The sequence below is a fragment of the Juglans microcarpa x Juglans regia genome, chromosome 1S (genome assembly GCF_004785595.1).
Source record: "Juglans microcarpa x Juglans regia isolate MS1-56 chromosome 1S, Jm3101_v1.0, whole genome shotgun sequence".
Lineage (NCBI taxonomy): Eukaryota > Viridiplantae > Streptophyta > Magnoliopsida > Fagales > Juglandaceae > Juglans > Juglans microcarpa x Juglans regia.
In genome coordinates, this window is record NC_054595.1 from 27,951,425 (window position 1) to 27,968,729 (window position 17,305).

Genomic DNA, 17,305 nt, shown 5'->3' on the forward strand with positions numbered 1-17,305 from the left:
ATTAATCTATCTTTTTTGTTTTCAAATTCTAATTTTATAAGACACTTGCGCGGACTAATAAAGATTCTCCTTTAAATGGCATAAGGTGGTAAAGAGTGAGATTGTCAAAAGGATGCCAACTGGCCATGTAAGTGCTCAGGAATTCATTCGAGTTTCCAACTGTGACAGAAAATAAATGCCAAGTTGATCCGATGCTATGCCTTGTTTTATGAAATTGCTTGTATTGACCCAAAAAATATTATTCAACTACTTTCCTTGTTCTTCGCAATGTATTTGAGCAGCACTCACAAAAATTAGTCCTGCTAAAGTTGTTGGCATGCATGGGAATTTCGTGAAGCCAACTTCGACTCATTTGCTTAATACTTTAGAATTACTTGCCTCTATTAATATATATATATATATATATATATATATATTCGAATGATAATGCATATATGTATGTGATATATCTACAACTCTCTCGTTGACATTAATCTATATGCAGCTTAAGAAATTTACGAGTAATGGCTACGTTTATAAGCAATATTGCACTTGAAAGCACATCCCCCATCTCGAGTGTTTTACCATAATATGATTGGCCTCTCGAGATGTTGGCCTGCATTGCCATAGGAATATTAACTGAAGTTTGGCATTGGCTGCAACGTATGCCATTAATTAGTGAAAAAATATAAACTAACCGTAAGGGACGGAGCTAACGAGAAATAAATAAATATGGGAGAAGTTATTGTTTGGAAGCAGTCACTTTGCACATCCTATATGATATCATCCTAACCATCCATTTGAAGAGAAGAAGTTAGTAAATTGTAGTGTGTGCATTGTATGCATCACTACAATAAATGCTATATAGCATTACTTAATGAGAAATTAAAAAAGAATAACAAGGGTGGCCCTAAAAGAGTGGGAGGTTTCCATTGATTTGTGGTTGAACCTGACAAATTCTCAGGACTCTTTTCTTTTCTTCTCTGTATATAAGGTATAGTACGGTACAAAATCTAATCTCTTTCTTCAATATAAACATATAGGTCTTGTTTCGATTCAAAAGTATCTCAATTTATATAATTCTATATAATCGTTACAATTTTTTAAAATTTTTAAATAAAATATAATAAATAATTCTACTGTTCAGCTCTCAACTCGTTTAAATTCAACTCACTGTCGATACCAGCAAGGAAAAGGTAAGCAAATCCCCCGACTCACACCTTTTTCCCCCTCTTTGAACTCTTTGAATACCAGCGGAACCTCTTTCTCCTGTTTTTGTTTTTTTGGTTCTTTTCATAATTTTTTTTTTCTTTAAAGAAAGAAGCAAATTCGGTGAAAATCCGTGAGAGACTATAAAAATAAAAATAAAAATAAAAATAAAAGGGAAAGGTTGGGTGCGGTGGGGAAGGCGTGGGACCCGTGGGCAATCAGAGGTGAGAGATATACCAGAGTGAGAGGAGGGAGAAAGAAGACTTCGACATCACGACAGCGGGGGGATAGTAAAAGACAGCTAGCAATGAAGGAATAGGCTCACCTACCGTTACAATCACACTCTGTTCTCCACCCTTTTTAGCCTTTCTTCCTCTCCCCTCTCTCCTTTCAAACCCTTCTCTCCCTCTCTCTTTCTGTCTGAAGGCACTGAACTTCAACCTAGTACTCCAGTTTATAATGGAGGAATAGGGTTCTGGGGTTCCTTGAAGTGGTAGTGTGCATGCTATGAGCCTATTCGTTTTACTTTAATTCTTTCGGGGTTCTTGCCGAAGAATTGTGTTTTGGGTTTCTGCTTCTTCAGTCCGTTGTTGCAAGTCCTCTTTTTGGGCGGGAATTAATCATAGCTTCTAAGCTCAGGTTTGGTTCTGCATTTTTTAGTTTTGGAAACGTCGAATTTTGAGCGTCGGCAGGGTTTTTAGCAGGCCTTGAATCATAGTGACCTTTTGCTTTGTAAATTCTGCAGGATTTAACTAGGATTAATAAAACTCAGCAGCAGAGTGCGCTTTTGTCAGAAACTTGCTAGGTTTATAGAAATTCCTTCTAATTTAATAATTTTCTACACAAAATTATTAAAAAAATTTCTCCAAAAACCGATACTTTCTGGAATTTGGACATTGAATTTTGTGCTTCCTTGAAATGAAAATCTTCCCTTTTGTTTATTTTTTGAAACATTTTTTACCTTAATTTTTCTTTAACAAAAAAGTAAAGATTACACAAAATCAATGACTGTTGAACAATTAGCGTATTCTAGATATATCTGATAATATGGCTTGCCCCTGACTCCCATTTTTTTAGCTTGCTTCGATAATTTTGACGAACGCTTGAAACAGTTTTCCTTATTTGCTTTCACATTTTTCTCAGGTGAAGTTTGTGACAATGATCGGACCGAACTTCATGGACGAGTTAGACTGCGGCAGCTTCTTCGACCACATCGAGGACCTTGTAGATTTCCCGGTCGAGGACATCGACATCGCCGCCGACGCCGAGACCGGGCTGGGCAGCGCAGACAGCAAATCTTTCCCCAGCCTTTGGCAGACCGAGTCAGGGTCATTGCCTGGCTCCGACGCTGTCTTCTCCGCCAACAGTGCCTCGGACCTGTCCGCCGAACTCTCCGTTCCGGTGAGTATCTCGGGCTCGCGCACACACACGTTTGGCAGCATTCTAGCATCGTAGTCTCTTTTGCTAATCCAGAGTAGAAATTCGAATTCCCAATAGATTCGTTGGGAGATGAGGTCATAGGACGTAATTTTCTTCGGGGGAAAATTGCAATTGTTTTTCTTTTCTAAGATTCAATTAGTGCCAGCCTGGCGGACCACGTGATTCGATGCCACTGGCGACAACTCAAAGTAGTTTGTCTTGTACAGTGTCCCCAATCGACACTTTAATGTTTTTTTTTTTTTTAGTGTGCTGTGATTCTGACAGGAAATTTCAAATTTGAGTTCGAATTAAAAAATTCTATTATAGGGCTATTTTTGTCAACTAACGTTGAGATAAATGTCGGCGGAAGACTAACATGGCATGACATCCATCGTTCTGCATTTATCGATAAGATGTTGTCATAATCGGGCGCCTTTAACGGAGATCACGTGATCTGTCGTCTGCTTTTAGTTTAAAAAGAAGGAAAAAAGTCAATTACCATCACGTGCTATGTCGTGTGGCTTTGTTTGTTAACGCGTCATCAATTGCTATTTAATTTAGTAGTTGATTGGTGGTGTGGTTTTTAATATTTATATCTTTAACCAATATTTTAAAATATATTATCTAAATTATAATATGGTAAATAATAAAAAGTATTATAAAGTTTTACTCGCTAACCGAGGTTTTTGATGGCTATAACTTTTTAAGTTTTATAAGAAATCTTTTTACTAAAATGGGTAATACTGACATGGATTAATGCCCCTGTAAATTGGGTCGAGTAGGAACCCTCCAAATCCTTGTTTTTCAGCAATATTATATCTTATACATATGTCATTGTGCAACGGTGCTTAATCAAATGATTGGTACCTAAGTGAAATAAATATCTTCCTTGATCACGTGATTTGTCAGCTTATAGAATTGAATTCGAACTTTAAACTTGGAATGCGGTTTTTTTTTTAGAATTTAAAGATCTACTGATGTGATGACAATTGGAATGTTTTTCTGACTTCCCATATCCAACGTTTGTTTAATTTGGCACTTTTGATCAATTCAGATGTGTTTCTTCTTTCTTATTACTGTAGTATGAAGACATTGTTCAGCTTGAATGGCTTTCAAACTTCGTTGAGGATTCGTTCGCTGCTGGAAGCCTTACCATGAAGAAAGAAGACTCCTCTTCCATCCACAACGAATCATCCCATCATCACTTTCAGACTTCCAGCCCGGTTTCTGTCCTCGACAGTAGCAGTTCCTGCTCGGTTGAGAAGAACGCGCCGCGCAGCCCTGATACCATCACCCCGGGCCGGCGTGGGCGGCCTCGCAGCAAGCGTCCTCGTCCTGCAACCTTCAATCCACGCCCGGAAATCCAACTTATCTCCCCCACCTCCTCTGTTACAGAGACCCCTCAGCCATTCCTTGCAGCAAAAGTTTCTTGCGATTCTGAGAGTTTTGCAGAGTCTCGCCTGTCGATCAAGATACCAAAACAAGGCAGTGCAGATCATAAGAAGAAGAAGAAGTTCAAATTGACAGTTCCACTTGGCGCCGCTGAGAACAATCAGAATCCGCCTTTGCATGCAGTCAGGAAATGCATGCATTGCGAGATTACCAAGACTCCCCAATGGAGGGCAGGCCCAATGGGGCCGAAAACACTTTGCAACGCTTGCGGTGTCCGCTACAAGTCCGGCCGCCTCTTCCCTGAATATCGGCCTGCGGCAAGCCCGACATTTATTCCATCTGTGCACTCAAATTCTCACAAGAAGGTGCTTGAAATGAGAACCAAGACTGGGGAGAAAGCTGCCCCAGCGGGGCCAGAACCAATTGAACTTATTCCAAATGCAAATAGAAGCCTTGGCTTGACTACGCGTAGGGAGGACGAGAGAACCTGTTCCCTGTAGGAACCTCTTTCTTCGCTTCCCTCTTTCCTGATCTCTTATGTTATTTCATTTCTTTTGTTCATTGCTTTTTGTACAGGGATGGAAGGGGCCGGGATAGAATCAATAGCTAGAAGATGGTATCTTAATTAGCTTAAACGTGGGTAGAGACCAGTCAGTGCAAGGTTTAAGGGTTAGAATTTAGGTTCAGTGATGGCTAATAGGTCCTTCTTAAGGTAACTAGGTGTGGCAGTATGTATGTCTTTTTAGCATTCTTTTCTTTCTCATCCTTTCCCATGGGAATTCTTTTTGCAGTTCATTTGTAGTAGAAAAATACTGAGTTGAGTAATGGAACTTGGGATTTGTTATGCTTCTTTTTCACCTAGCTGCCTCTCCAGGGGCACTCTAGTTTCTTCTCAATATTTCTCTCTTTCCCATTTTCCTTAATGAATAATGCTATTTGAAAGATTTTACACCATATACCATCCATACGAAATGATTTTGCTTTTACGTTTGTTTGCATTGAAAGTAAGTTCTATTATTTGAATGCTGATTATCTACGAAATCAAAGGGTTCTTTCTTATTAATTGAAATGATACGTACGTCAATATCTATTGCAATATAAAACATTATATAGCATAGGAAATACATGGAACAACCGAAATACAAGTGCAACAGAATAATACATGAGTAGGAATGCAGAAACATATGCACTGTAACTTCTTTGTCAAGTGTTTTTGTTCACTTGGCAAGATTTGTGGACCTTTCAAGGAGTCTTGTCTAATTCGCTCAAGCAGTTAGGAGGGGGATCTCAATCGTTGCCTCTACGCTCACGAGTCATGCCTGCCAAATTGAGCGTTCAACAAGGATCATACTCTTTAAAAAGGGGGGGGGGGGGGGGGGGGTTGGGGGGACTTCAAATCCTCTCATTCTTTAATAACTTGTCACTTGGAAATGTATTATTTGTCCTTATTGATTTGGCTATTCTGCCAAATTTAGATGGTGGTGATAATTTATGATGATTATTGGGACAAAATATTCATCTTTAAACGCGTTGAGATGACAATGTCAACACGTTATTTCGAATTGGGAAGGTCGCGCGAACATGACCCAACTTTAGCTGAAAAACATCATTTGGGTTGGTGATTAATCATCTTTATAGATTGCTTTAGGCCTCAGCAAAATGATCCCCCATCATGCCCAACGCCTGATGCATTCGGCAATATGTCCCAGTCCGACCCACCCCAACCTAATGATTGATTAAACATTTGCAACTTTACCACCAACAATCAAATAGTACTGTCGAGGTCGAGGGTATCGAACCGATTTGATTACAGCAATCGCTTCGGTTACTACAATTTCATATGCTGATTTGTACTTTTTAATTGTAACGGGTGAAGTCCTTTCAAAGGCATGTTTGAGCGGCGCTTGATTATGACCGTTCTTGTTCTAATGGAATATTAAGGTTAGTGAGACTACTCATTACAATTTATAAATTATTCTTTATTCTTTTATTATTATTTATTATTTTATTATTATTATTTACAGACTATCTAAAATCCACTTCAACATTCAGGCTAAAATATTCTCCTTAGAGCATTAGCATTGAATTCATCATTTTCATATTCAAAATTTAATAAAAAGTACATGTTTTTCATAAATAAAAAACATCTCTATCCATAACCTCACATTGGATTAGCTATTGGATTCATCAAAATAATAATATAATATTATTTTGTTAATAATAATATTTTTAATTTATTTTTTTCATATTTTACAATTACACTAACTATATTTTAATTAATAATTTAATTTGATATTTAAATTATTATTTCCTAACTTAAATATATTGTAGCTCAAAATTAGAAAACAATAATTTAAATAAATAAAATAATAATTATAGAGTGTGAATAGTGAATCTTTAAATTTAAAGATGAAGATGAATGTACTGTAGCTAAAAGCTTGATATTTGAGCATATGGTGAATCTAATGCCAGATTTTAAAACCAAAATTATCAAATTTTAAAGATTGGACTCATTTGAGTCAAATGCCAGTGCCCTAACCGAAAGAAAAAGAACAATAAAAAAGCTGTTCATTTACCCTCCCAACATGAAAAGCTCATTTGCCTGGCATCGGGGAAACAAAATTATTTGGATCTTAACCTTGATGTGGTCTTTAAACAAAAATACTGGGCGACGCGTTTGTAGTTTCCTTGGGGTTTTACTTATTATTGGGCTGGTCTTTCCCAACGTGGTTTTGTCGTGTTTATATAAGTTTGGGCTCTTAGCCGAAATATTGTTTTTGGGCTACAATGAACAAAAGTGCTCTTCCGATACCTCAAACAAATTAACCTTAAGAAAAGTCCACCGAATGGTTGTGTTGGACTTAGTGACATCACCGTTTGGACTTGGTGATATGATTATTATCGTGTGCCGGACCATGATCTTGAACAATTTGAGAGCCTAAAGGATTCAGGAGCTCTCTTAAGAATTTAAAAATGAAGACGAGCCGAGCTGGTCAATTCATTGAGATTGCGTTTAGATATTGAATTGAGTTGAGTTGAATTTAGATGATAAAGTATTGTTAGAATATTATTATTTTTATTATTATTATTTTAAGATTTAAAAAAGTTAAATTATTTATTATATTTTGTATTGATATTTAAAAAAATTATAACGATGAATTGAGATGAGTTGAGATAGATTTAAAAAGCAGACAAAACCTGATTGTTACGATCTCTTGGGGATCTCCATTAGATTATAAATACAGTATTGATCCATACTTCTTCTTTGAGAGGTGGGAAACCACACCATTGACGAAATTTGAGTCGATGAAATCAAAGCTGTGATCTGGTTATAATATATTATTGCCTGTTATTGTAACAAAATAATACTAATAAAAAGTCATAATGGTAGATGCACCATTAATGACTGGTTGACCAAGAGCTAGCTGTACGTCGTAGCTTTATGATTTTGAAGCAAGAACACGGATGCGTTGCCGGCGGCCACGGCCACAGCCAACGGCGTGGCATATGAGAGTGAGACTATGAGTAGTACGTCTCCTCCGCATGCGTGTACGTTAAACTCTCATGCAACGAGGACCCTGCGCTGGGAATTGGGATCTTAAATTTATTGCACGTACGCACGCTTGCTTTTTCTGTCCCTTCACTTCACATGGGGAATCTTTGTTTGCTCAACACAAGCCAGCCTCCAAAAACCCCACTGCTGACCCCACCACACCCTTCTCCTTATTATTGCAACCAATACCAAGCGACCGACGTTACATGCCATAGTCGTCCTCGTCGAGAGCATTAAACTGCATGCTCCAAATTATATATATATGTTACGTTTTATTTTTATTTTTATATTTTTAAAAAGCTTGACCAGGCTTAGAAAATACGTGTCATGTTTTCATGTTCACGTGATTTGTCGGTAGCTCTTTGAGACAAATGAATGAATGATCATAGCTATTTCAATAATCAATGTCTTATCTTCTCACGAGATAGAAATTGTATTACTAATCAACGTGTAAGTGTCCCATAATTTTTAAAAAAAATTAATAAATATAAAATTTATATAATAAAATAATAATAATACACTCTACTCTGTTTCAATATAATTGTACAGTCATTACATATTCTACAATTATATAAAAATTATTCCTCACAAAAACGATTCATTTATTTTAAAATATAAAAAATAAGAGTCATGATCTGTATCTGGATTTGTTTCCTCGATCAGTTGATGGACGTTTTAATAAATTTGTATAGTATTTATTGCTGGTAATTATCTATGGATTCATAAAAGCTGTATCCGGATGTCGATCACGAATAAAAAATATATATTTATCATCATTTTTTTCATAATTATGATATCTTATAATGTAGCATTAGATAATAAGTTTACAAATAAAATATAATAAATAATTTCTAATCATTTAATATCACATCATGAAATGATTAGAGAATGATAAAAATTAAGATAATAAGTAGTATCACTCATCACCAATAGGTAATAAGAAGGTGAAAAGTTGAAAATAGGGAATAAAAAATCGTTTTATGATGTGACATTATATTTAAAAATAATGTTACATATAATCGTAGAGTGTACAAATATCGTGTAGTCGTTTTAAAAAAAAATATCTACTATTAAAAAATTAACTTTTTTTATATAAATTTTATATTTTTTTATTTTTTAAAAATAATTACATGGTGCTTATATAATTATTATTATAAATATATTTTTTTAATAATTAAATATTATTTTCAAATTTAATTATAAAATAATCAAAGAAAATGATAAAAAAAAATGATGAATAGTTTTTTTGATGTGGGAGTTGAAATTTCACTGTACGTAGGACCAGAAGTTACGACAGAGATTCCGACACGGACCCACGTCAGTGGTCCTGGCACGTCACTTCACAACACGTCACTGACTATATTCACAGGGTATTGTGGGGACACCACGTCGTGTTTAGCCACGTGGAAGACCGCAACCCTCTGTCCGCAGTGACAAAGATCGTTAATCACACACGGCACAGAGCTGCCAGGTGAAATAAAAAAGTTGAACTATTCTACTGCGGGAAACATGCTCGGCCCGTTCGGTTGTTCTACACCCTCCGTAACGTTAGCCGTTAGCACTCCTCCGGTCGTCTAATCGGGCAGGCAGGTCTGATTCACATGCATCAAACACTTACGTCCGACAAAAACTCGAGTATTTGTTCCAATTTTCTCTTTGGCGAAAACGAAGAATAAGAGGAATATTGAATGTTGTAAAAATGATGGTCGGCCATGCAGCGTGCGTGTTCCTAATCAAAACCCACGCGAAGAAAGACAACCAGAAGACAATCACTTTTTTGAAAGGACCCCATGATTAATCCGTGTAAGGTATAGGTTTGGATAGGGTGTGGTCGTGGCCCGAGCTTTGTTTAAATTCAAACGAATGAACTAAAAGTCCGACAACATTGATGATATCAGACTGAGAGCTTAATTGCTCTAAAATTAATGTATGGGTCATGTTTTTTCCTTTTTTTTTTTTTTATTTTCTTCATAAGTTTTGTTGAAGATGAGGTTTTCGTGAACGGGCCTAGTCAAATCGGTGTCGTTGTACATATTAATTATTCCTGTAAAATGTCTTATGTGTTTATGAAAATGACAAATTCAATTTGCTTTGCTTCCCGCGTACAGCTAGCAAAATTGTAATATCTTTTGTTTGAGGTTTGAGAGAGAAGCTGAAATTCAGGGCAGACAGGGACGGCCATTTTTTTTTTTTTTTTTTCTAAAAGCTTCTCTCCATCACGAGAAGGATTGTTCTTAGAAAAATGATTTGGGTTTCGAATTTGTATCTTGAATATTTTTTTTTTTTTTTACTTAGTGATTAAAAAAATATTTTTTAATGATATTGTGAATTTTTTATTTTTTTTAAAAAAAATTTATAATAATTAAAAAAATACATAAAAAAAAAAATACCATTCTGAACCTTTTCAATGGCTGTAACGGGACTCTTGTTCTTATCAATAAACTGCACCAAATTATGATCTGTATGGAAACTAGTGACAAAAAATTCTGTTACATGTCCTTATTTTTATGTTTCTTTTTTTGTTCAGAGTCCATGTACGTTGAACAATAGTTTATAATCTTTATCAGCAGTACCATATATATATATATATAGAGAGAGAGAGAGAGAGAGAGATTTGTACAGATCGATCGAGTCTGTCTTACTGGTTGTTTGTTGCTACTTAGGTTTCTTGCATCCACTCCAATTAGAGAAATGTCGTCTATTCTATGAACGGAATAATTCATCACGAATCATGTAGATCAGTTCCCCATGCACGTACGCATTAATGTTGAGTTATTGAAAATAATGATTGATCAGCAGTTTAGTCCCACCTATCATCTCCAAATCCCATTTATTTTAGAATAATTAATGCATTTGTAAGTCATATATATATATACACATTTTTATATTATTGTTATACCATTTTTTTATTTGTAAAATGATTAAAATTTAAAATGTGAAGAGTACTGTGTATTAGATTCGTAATTGAAACTGGATGCAATACCTTTCTTCTCACTTTGATCTTTATGTTTATGCTTATGAGAGAACTAATTATCCAAGCACTAAACTAGCGCAATCGATGGGCAATTCGGACGACGATTCCTTACATACGTTGTTTCCTCAGAAAATAGCATCACCGAACAATGTCATGTATATAACAAGACCGACAGACCAAGGTCGTCTGCCGAATATTTTGGCTTTTCCAAGCAATCGTACTTTTGGTGCATTATCCTTGCACTTACTGCCTGTGTCATTGTCACATTGCATTGAAAATCATATATATGTTTTTAATATCCTACTGATCATGGGATATATATTAGCTCAATATTGTCACTATTAGCATGTAGACCCACAAGCATAATTAATCAGCATTTGCCGGATTATAAATACCAAAAATTATCCATAGACGTGAGTCATTTGTCAGTATTATAAGGTACAAGTCCGTTTTATTAACACATGACCCAATGCATCACTAATGTAAAAGTAAATATGCTATATATTATAGTTGTATCTTACTATCATCAATTAGAGGATTTCTCTCCTAAAAAACATATCCAAATTCATGGGTCATGATAATGTCATGTTAGACAATATTGTGAATGTAGTCATGTATAGAATTTTTCACAAATATATCAATTGATATTTAATTATTCTATAATTACAATGAATCCTATAAAAATATGGTATATTTACGTACCAATTCGTAATTAGTAGATTTGTAAACACAATTGTCATGTCATCTATTATAATTATAAATAAATGAAGACATTCTGAAGAGTTTTCAACTTTGAAGCCAACGACGTGTTAAAATGACCCACAAACAAACTTGGAAGTTGTAATTTGACCAAAATATCCAATTCATATTCCGAGAATTACCACGACCAAGAAATGGGAACACACCATAGGCATAAATAATGGGTGAGAAAGAGTGATGGTGTTCACCAAGGGTGTAAAATGGTTAAGGGGGTTGCCATGATTTCAGGAATGCACGTGACATATATTTACGTTATCGCGATTCGTAGGCAAAAACCCAAACCCCCATGAATCTCGATTTTGGTTTTATTAATTAATTCGATGTTTCTTTTGTGGGTTTAAGGAAGTTTTTCTCATTTGTGATTTGCCACCCCTACCTGCTTTGCGTCTGCGTGCAGTACACTTCACTGCGTTGCACTGTCAACTCTCAAGTCAGATCTGTAATAGTTTTATTTTTTTCTTTTAAAAACGTTTTCTTGCCGGCACTGCGATTTCTGGTGCAATCTGCATACGAATTTAAAAATGGCAGTGGCCAGCGCTTTAATTAAACAGCAGTGGTAACTATGGACGTAGACCACGCGCCATTAACCGAGAGTACAAGTTAGTAAACAACGCGGGGTGGGGGGAGGAAAAAGACGAGAAGTGCTTGTGTTCAGTGAATCAATGTTTAAGATCTGATTTACAGAAACAGAAACAGCGACGTTGAAGGAAAAAAGAGGAGAGAATCACCTGAATGTTGGCAATTGGTCTAACTTGGACTTTTCCCATCCCTAAAAGAACAAAAAATAGAAAAAGTAAAAATAAAAATTTGTGTCAGTATTTTATCCACCATTTCTTATGTTCTGTAACTTCTGTTCCGTCAAATCTCTCTCACTTATTTTCAGTCTGGTCGGCAACCGAGGAAGCTTCAGGTACTCTGCTTCTGGTATACATACAGTCACAATCTTCCTGATCTTATTCAGTCTTTTCCAATAAATTAGATTCGAGAATTTCTCTGTTTCTTGGTGTTTGATTTTCCTGTGGTATGCGTCCGGTGTTAGTACTTCTCCTCGTTGAAGGAATTAAAACGCTCGCAGAAGCTGAAGTGTGTTTGTGAATTCCTTTTCGTTCTGCTTTTTTTAAAAGGTAAACGAGTCTCTCCCTTTGTCTCTTTTCAAAATTGTAAAAGTTTTCGCTCTATATGTCGTCTCATTTGTTTGCTGTGAATCCTGACGTAATGCTGGAAAAGTTCGAGTTTTTGTTTCTGTTCGTCTCTCTCTCTCTCTCTCTGTTTTTATTTTTTATTTTTTTTGTTTCACCTCAAGGTTCAGTTGCTTCTTTTTTTTTTTTCCTGTTTTTTATCTTCTAGATTTGCTCAGTTTTCTCAGCATCCAAACAGTGGACGATATTCTCTTTGCATATTCTCTATATTTAGATTAGAAAAAGGTTTTGTTGCAATATATTCTGATTTGGCCTTCTAAACCTTGTCATACAGGGAGTATAAAAAGGCTTCGATCTTAACAACTATTACGGCGATGGATTCTGCGAAAGAATTACCAGTGAGAAACTCAGACAAGTGCTTGGATTCTCAGCTATGGCACGCCTGTGCTGGTGGGATGGTTCAAATGCCACCCATCAATTCAAAGGTCTTCTACTTCCCTCAAGGCCACGCCGAGCACGCCGTCGGCGGGGCCACAGATGTCGCGACCTCCCCCCGGATTCCTTCGCTCATTCTCTGCAAGGTCACTGCTATAAAGTACATGGCAGACCCTGAGACCGATGAGGTTTTTTCTAAAATAAAATTAACTCCTTTGAGAGACAATGAATGGGGTTTTGAGGATGATGGTTTTGTGGGAAATAGTGGGACTGAGGGGCAAGAAAAACCAGTTTCTTTTGCCAAGACGTTGACTCAATCCGATGCAAACAACGGTGGGGGTTTCTCTGTGCCTCGTTATTGCGCGGAGACTATCTTTCCGCGTTTAGACTATAACGCGGAGCCTCCGGTTCAGACCATTTTAGCCAAGGATGTGCATGGTGGGGTTTGGAAGTTTAGGCATATATACAGAGGGACGCCTCGCCGTCACCTTCTGACGACGGGGTGGAGTAATTTCGTGAACCATAAGAAGCTTGTTGCCGGGGACTCCATCGTGTTCTTGAGAGCGGAAAATGGGGATCTTTGTGTTGGGGTAAGGAGGGCTAAGAGAGGAATTGGCGGTGGAACCGAGTACTTGTCTGGGTGGAACCAGGAGGTTTCAAACTGTGGCTCTCCATTTGGCGGGTACTCTGTAATTTTGAGGGAGGGCGAGAATAAATCGATGAGAAGAAGCTGTGGTGCGGAATTGAAGGGAAGAGTGAGGGATGAATCTGTGGTGGAAGCTGCTAATCTTGCTGCCAACAGGCAGCCCTTTGAGGTTGTGTACTACCCGCGTGCAAGCACACCGGAGTTTTTTGTCAAGGCCTCTGCAGTCAGAACTGCAATGCAGATTCAGTGGTCCGCTGGGATGAGGTTTAAAATGCCTTTTGAGACAGAGGATTCCTCTAGGATAAGCTGGTTCATGGGAACCATATCTTCTGTTCAGGTTGCTGATCCTGTTCGTTGGCCTGATTCTCCATGGCGTCTTTTACAGGTATGGTTTACTTTCATATTCCCATTATGTCTTGGCAAAAGTTTCCATCGCTTCATGCTTTAGCAGCAACATATATGGTATTGTGCATCTAAAGGTTCTAAGATTATCCTCAAAAGCCTGAAGTGTTAATTTCTGTGACTTTTATGATAGAGATATGGATTTCTATGAGCAAGCAAACAAAACTCATGCAGTGGTTTGCTTATTGTACGGTGAAGCTCGTCGTTTGGGCTATTATTTTGTTTCCGATTCAATGCTTAATTCTTTAATGGTGTTTTCAAATTTTGTTGAAGCTTTCGTGCCGATGATCCTGCTGGCTAATTCCTATATTCTTTAATAATTATGCATTATGTTCAGTATAGATGCTAATCTGGTTGTAGCCCAAGTACTCATGCATCAGTTGTTGCCCAGGTCCTGCCATAGGTTTCCTTGTTGGCTTTATTCGATCTGGTTAGTTTAAGTAAATTCATGCTTCCAACGACTTATTTGAAAAATTCCATCTATCAGGTAACATGGGACGAGCCAGATTTACTCCAAAATGTGAAGCGCGTTAGCCCATGGTTGGTTGAAGTTGTATCAAACTTACCGGTCATCCATCTCCCCCCATTCTCACCACCAAGAAAAAAGTTGCGGCTTCCACAGCACCCAGATTATTCCTTACTTGGCCAATTTGCAATGCCATCTTTTCCCAGCAATGGCCTTAACCGCAGTAGCCCCCTAAGTAGAATTTCAGACGATATTCCTGCAGGCATACAGGGAGCCAGGCATGCTCAATTTGGGCTTTCTGCAGGAGATTTTCACAACAAAATGCAGTCGAATCTGTTTCCAATTGGTTTTCAGCAGCTTGATCGGGCTGCTCCTCCTTCTCGAGTCCCTCATACCAACATGGTGGCCAGTGCTGAAACAAACGATCTATCTTGCCTGCTGACAATGGGGAATTCCACCCAGAATTTGAAGGAAAACAAACAAGTAAAGACGCCCCATATCGTATTGTTTGGGCAACTAATTCTGACCGAGCAGCAGACTGCTAAGAGCTGTTCTGGTGATACAACTGGAAACGGCTCATCAGCTGGGAGCCCTGAGAAGACAGGAAACTTCTCTGATGGTTCAGTTTCACATCAGAATGGCTCGCTGGAAAATTCTTCAGACGGAGGGTCTCCCTGGTATAGAGGTCACAATAAAAATGATGTTGCTTTGGACACAGGTCATTGCAAGGTCTTCATGGAATCGGAGGACGGGGTCCGACCCTTGATCTGTCGGTTCTAGGGTCATACCAAGAACCGCATGGAAAGCTGGCCAACATGCTCGGCATGAAGAGTTAATAGATGCTGAGCAAGATACTGTATTGTGAAGACGGCGAAGAAGGCTAACCATTCTTACAGATTCCAGAAGTGACAACCTAGGAAGGTAGAGAACGGGCAGTCAACTGCCTTAATTGTACAGTTGAATTTGCTGTTGCGATTTTCTCGTAGCTTTCTTTTCTTTGGAGATGTGGGATAATCCTCTTCATCCAATTTCGGAACATGGGGAAAAATAAAAAAGTTTTGAATTTCAAATTAGCTGAAATTACTAAAAAAAAAAAAAAAGACAAACAAGAAAACACTTCTGTCTAATTATGAACCAAAAGGGTCATCCTGAAATTTTTTATCATTGAAAAACTTTATTCACCAATTATTAGTTCTCACTTTTCACTCCTTGACACGTCCTAATTTAAGTACCAGACCTAACCAAACCAGAGTCGCGAGGCTTTAGATGCAATTCATTTGTCTCGGTGTATGTCGATATATCTCCGTATTATCAGGATCCGTCTAGATACATATGTGAGATGAAATTATTATATTTCATCTACTTTTAATTAATAATATCATTATTATTCATAAACGATCTCAAATCATCTCATCTCACTATCCAAACGAACCTCAGAATCAGCTTGCAAAAATTCAGTAAAATGCCCTGCAACTGCTAGCATTTCTAGAACTTCAAAAAATATATATTGCTCAAGTCAAAACATTTACTGAATTACTGCCGAGTAGATTGGTATCTTAACAGATAATGTTTTGGTGGTAACACCTAGCAATTCTCAGGAGAGCTTTTAAAATTGAATATAACTAATATTTATTCTTTGTTTTTTTTTTTTTTTTTTGTCAAATTGTTAAATGTGACACTTTCGTAAGTTAATCAATTAAATTAAAAAGTCACTTCAAATATATTGTATCATCTGGTGTAACTGTAAATAATAAAGTTTATGATAAAGACGAGTTACTCTTTATGATCAAACATGCCTATTACAACTAATCATGTGCTTAGTTGAATTGATTCTTATTGATGAGACACATAATTCACATTGAATCAAGACATGCTTGATCATATATACACACTTGAATAATAACAAGTATTCCTTGTCAAATCATAAGTTCGTATCTATTTTCTCCTAAACATCCCCTTTTTTTTTTTCTCATTGGAGAGTGTTTTCTTCAAGTTTTTGCCAAGCAAACTGATTCACAAGTCAAGGCCGGCCTAACCCTAATCTATCTTTGACATTGCCATAAAAAGATGACGAGCTGTAAGCAAAGACAAGTAAGAACCAGTTCGCAATCCAAGAAGAGAGACAAGATACTCGTGCGTGGAAATGGGATCAATAAACAACGTAGCAAATCCCAAAGTGTTAAAACGGGAGCCAAAAAAGGTATCAACAATTCGGCATAAAAGAGCCACCATGCTAGGGTCAACCATTGCCGCAATGTTAGAGGGAAATGTGATCTCTACTTTTATATTCAGAGAGAAAAAAGTGTTGAACTTTGGGAACTTAATGCGGATTTCAATGATCTGAATTAATGTCAAGCTACTCTACCATGTTATTTTAGGGAGCAAGATCCAAGAATGCCATAGATATGTACATGGTCAACCGAGAAATCAGATTTCCAACGTGGGAATTCGAGAACTCCAACCTGTTCTCCAATTTCTTATTTCCGTTTTACAGAAAATCAGGACATGGAACATTAAGACCAGATCTCTATATTTCTTTATTTTTATTTTTGTTTTTTTGAAGTCAACTTAAGCTTTGTCAAACATCATTTGAAACATCATCGGTTTCCTGAAAACATTTTAGGCTCTCACTCCAAGATGGACAATAGGAAATAGTGATAGTGGGCTTTTTGGTTAGCTTTCTGCTCACTACGTTGGGCTCAGTGAGGGGAGCATTGTTGACGACCTTTATCCGGATGGATCGGTCGACGCAAGACCAGAAGCGTTGAGAAGATCAGCCTATTATGGCAGCCCAGCTGGATTACATCCTAATCGGCCCATTTGAATTTTCTCACAACCTGAAAATGAAATTATCTTTAGTGGTTCTCATTTTTATTTTTTAGTTTTTTAAAATGTATTTGAGAGGGAGCAGAGATAATGAAGAGTTATAAAA

At 37.1% G+C, this 17,305-nt stretch overlaps 1 protein-coding gene and 1 pseudogene across 1 annotated transcript; both read left to right on the plus strand.

Annotated features, from left to right (window-relative positions):
* The first annotated feature begins 1,471 nt into the window (after window positions 1-1,471).
* LOC121246595 (GATA transcription factor 8-like) lies at window positions 1,472-4,843 on the plus strand. The gene is made up of 3 exons (XM_041144775.1): window positions 1,472-1,827; window positions 2,332-2,589; window positions 3,690-4,843. Exons 2-3 carry the CDS (start codon window positions 2,347-2,349, stop codon window positions 4,497-4,499), a joined length of 1,053 nt encoding a protein of 350 aa, XP_041000709.1. The 5' UTR covers window positions 1,472-1,827; window positions 2,332-2,346; the 3' UTR covers window positions 4,500-4,843.
* Window positions 4,844-12,036: 7,193 nt separating this feature from the next.
* LOC121246910 lies at window positions 12,037-15,443 on the plus strand (annotated as a pseudogene).
* Window positions 15,444-17,305: the final 1,862 nt, after the last annotated feature.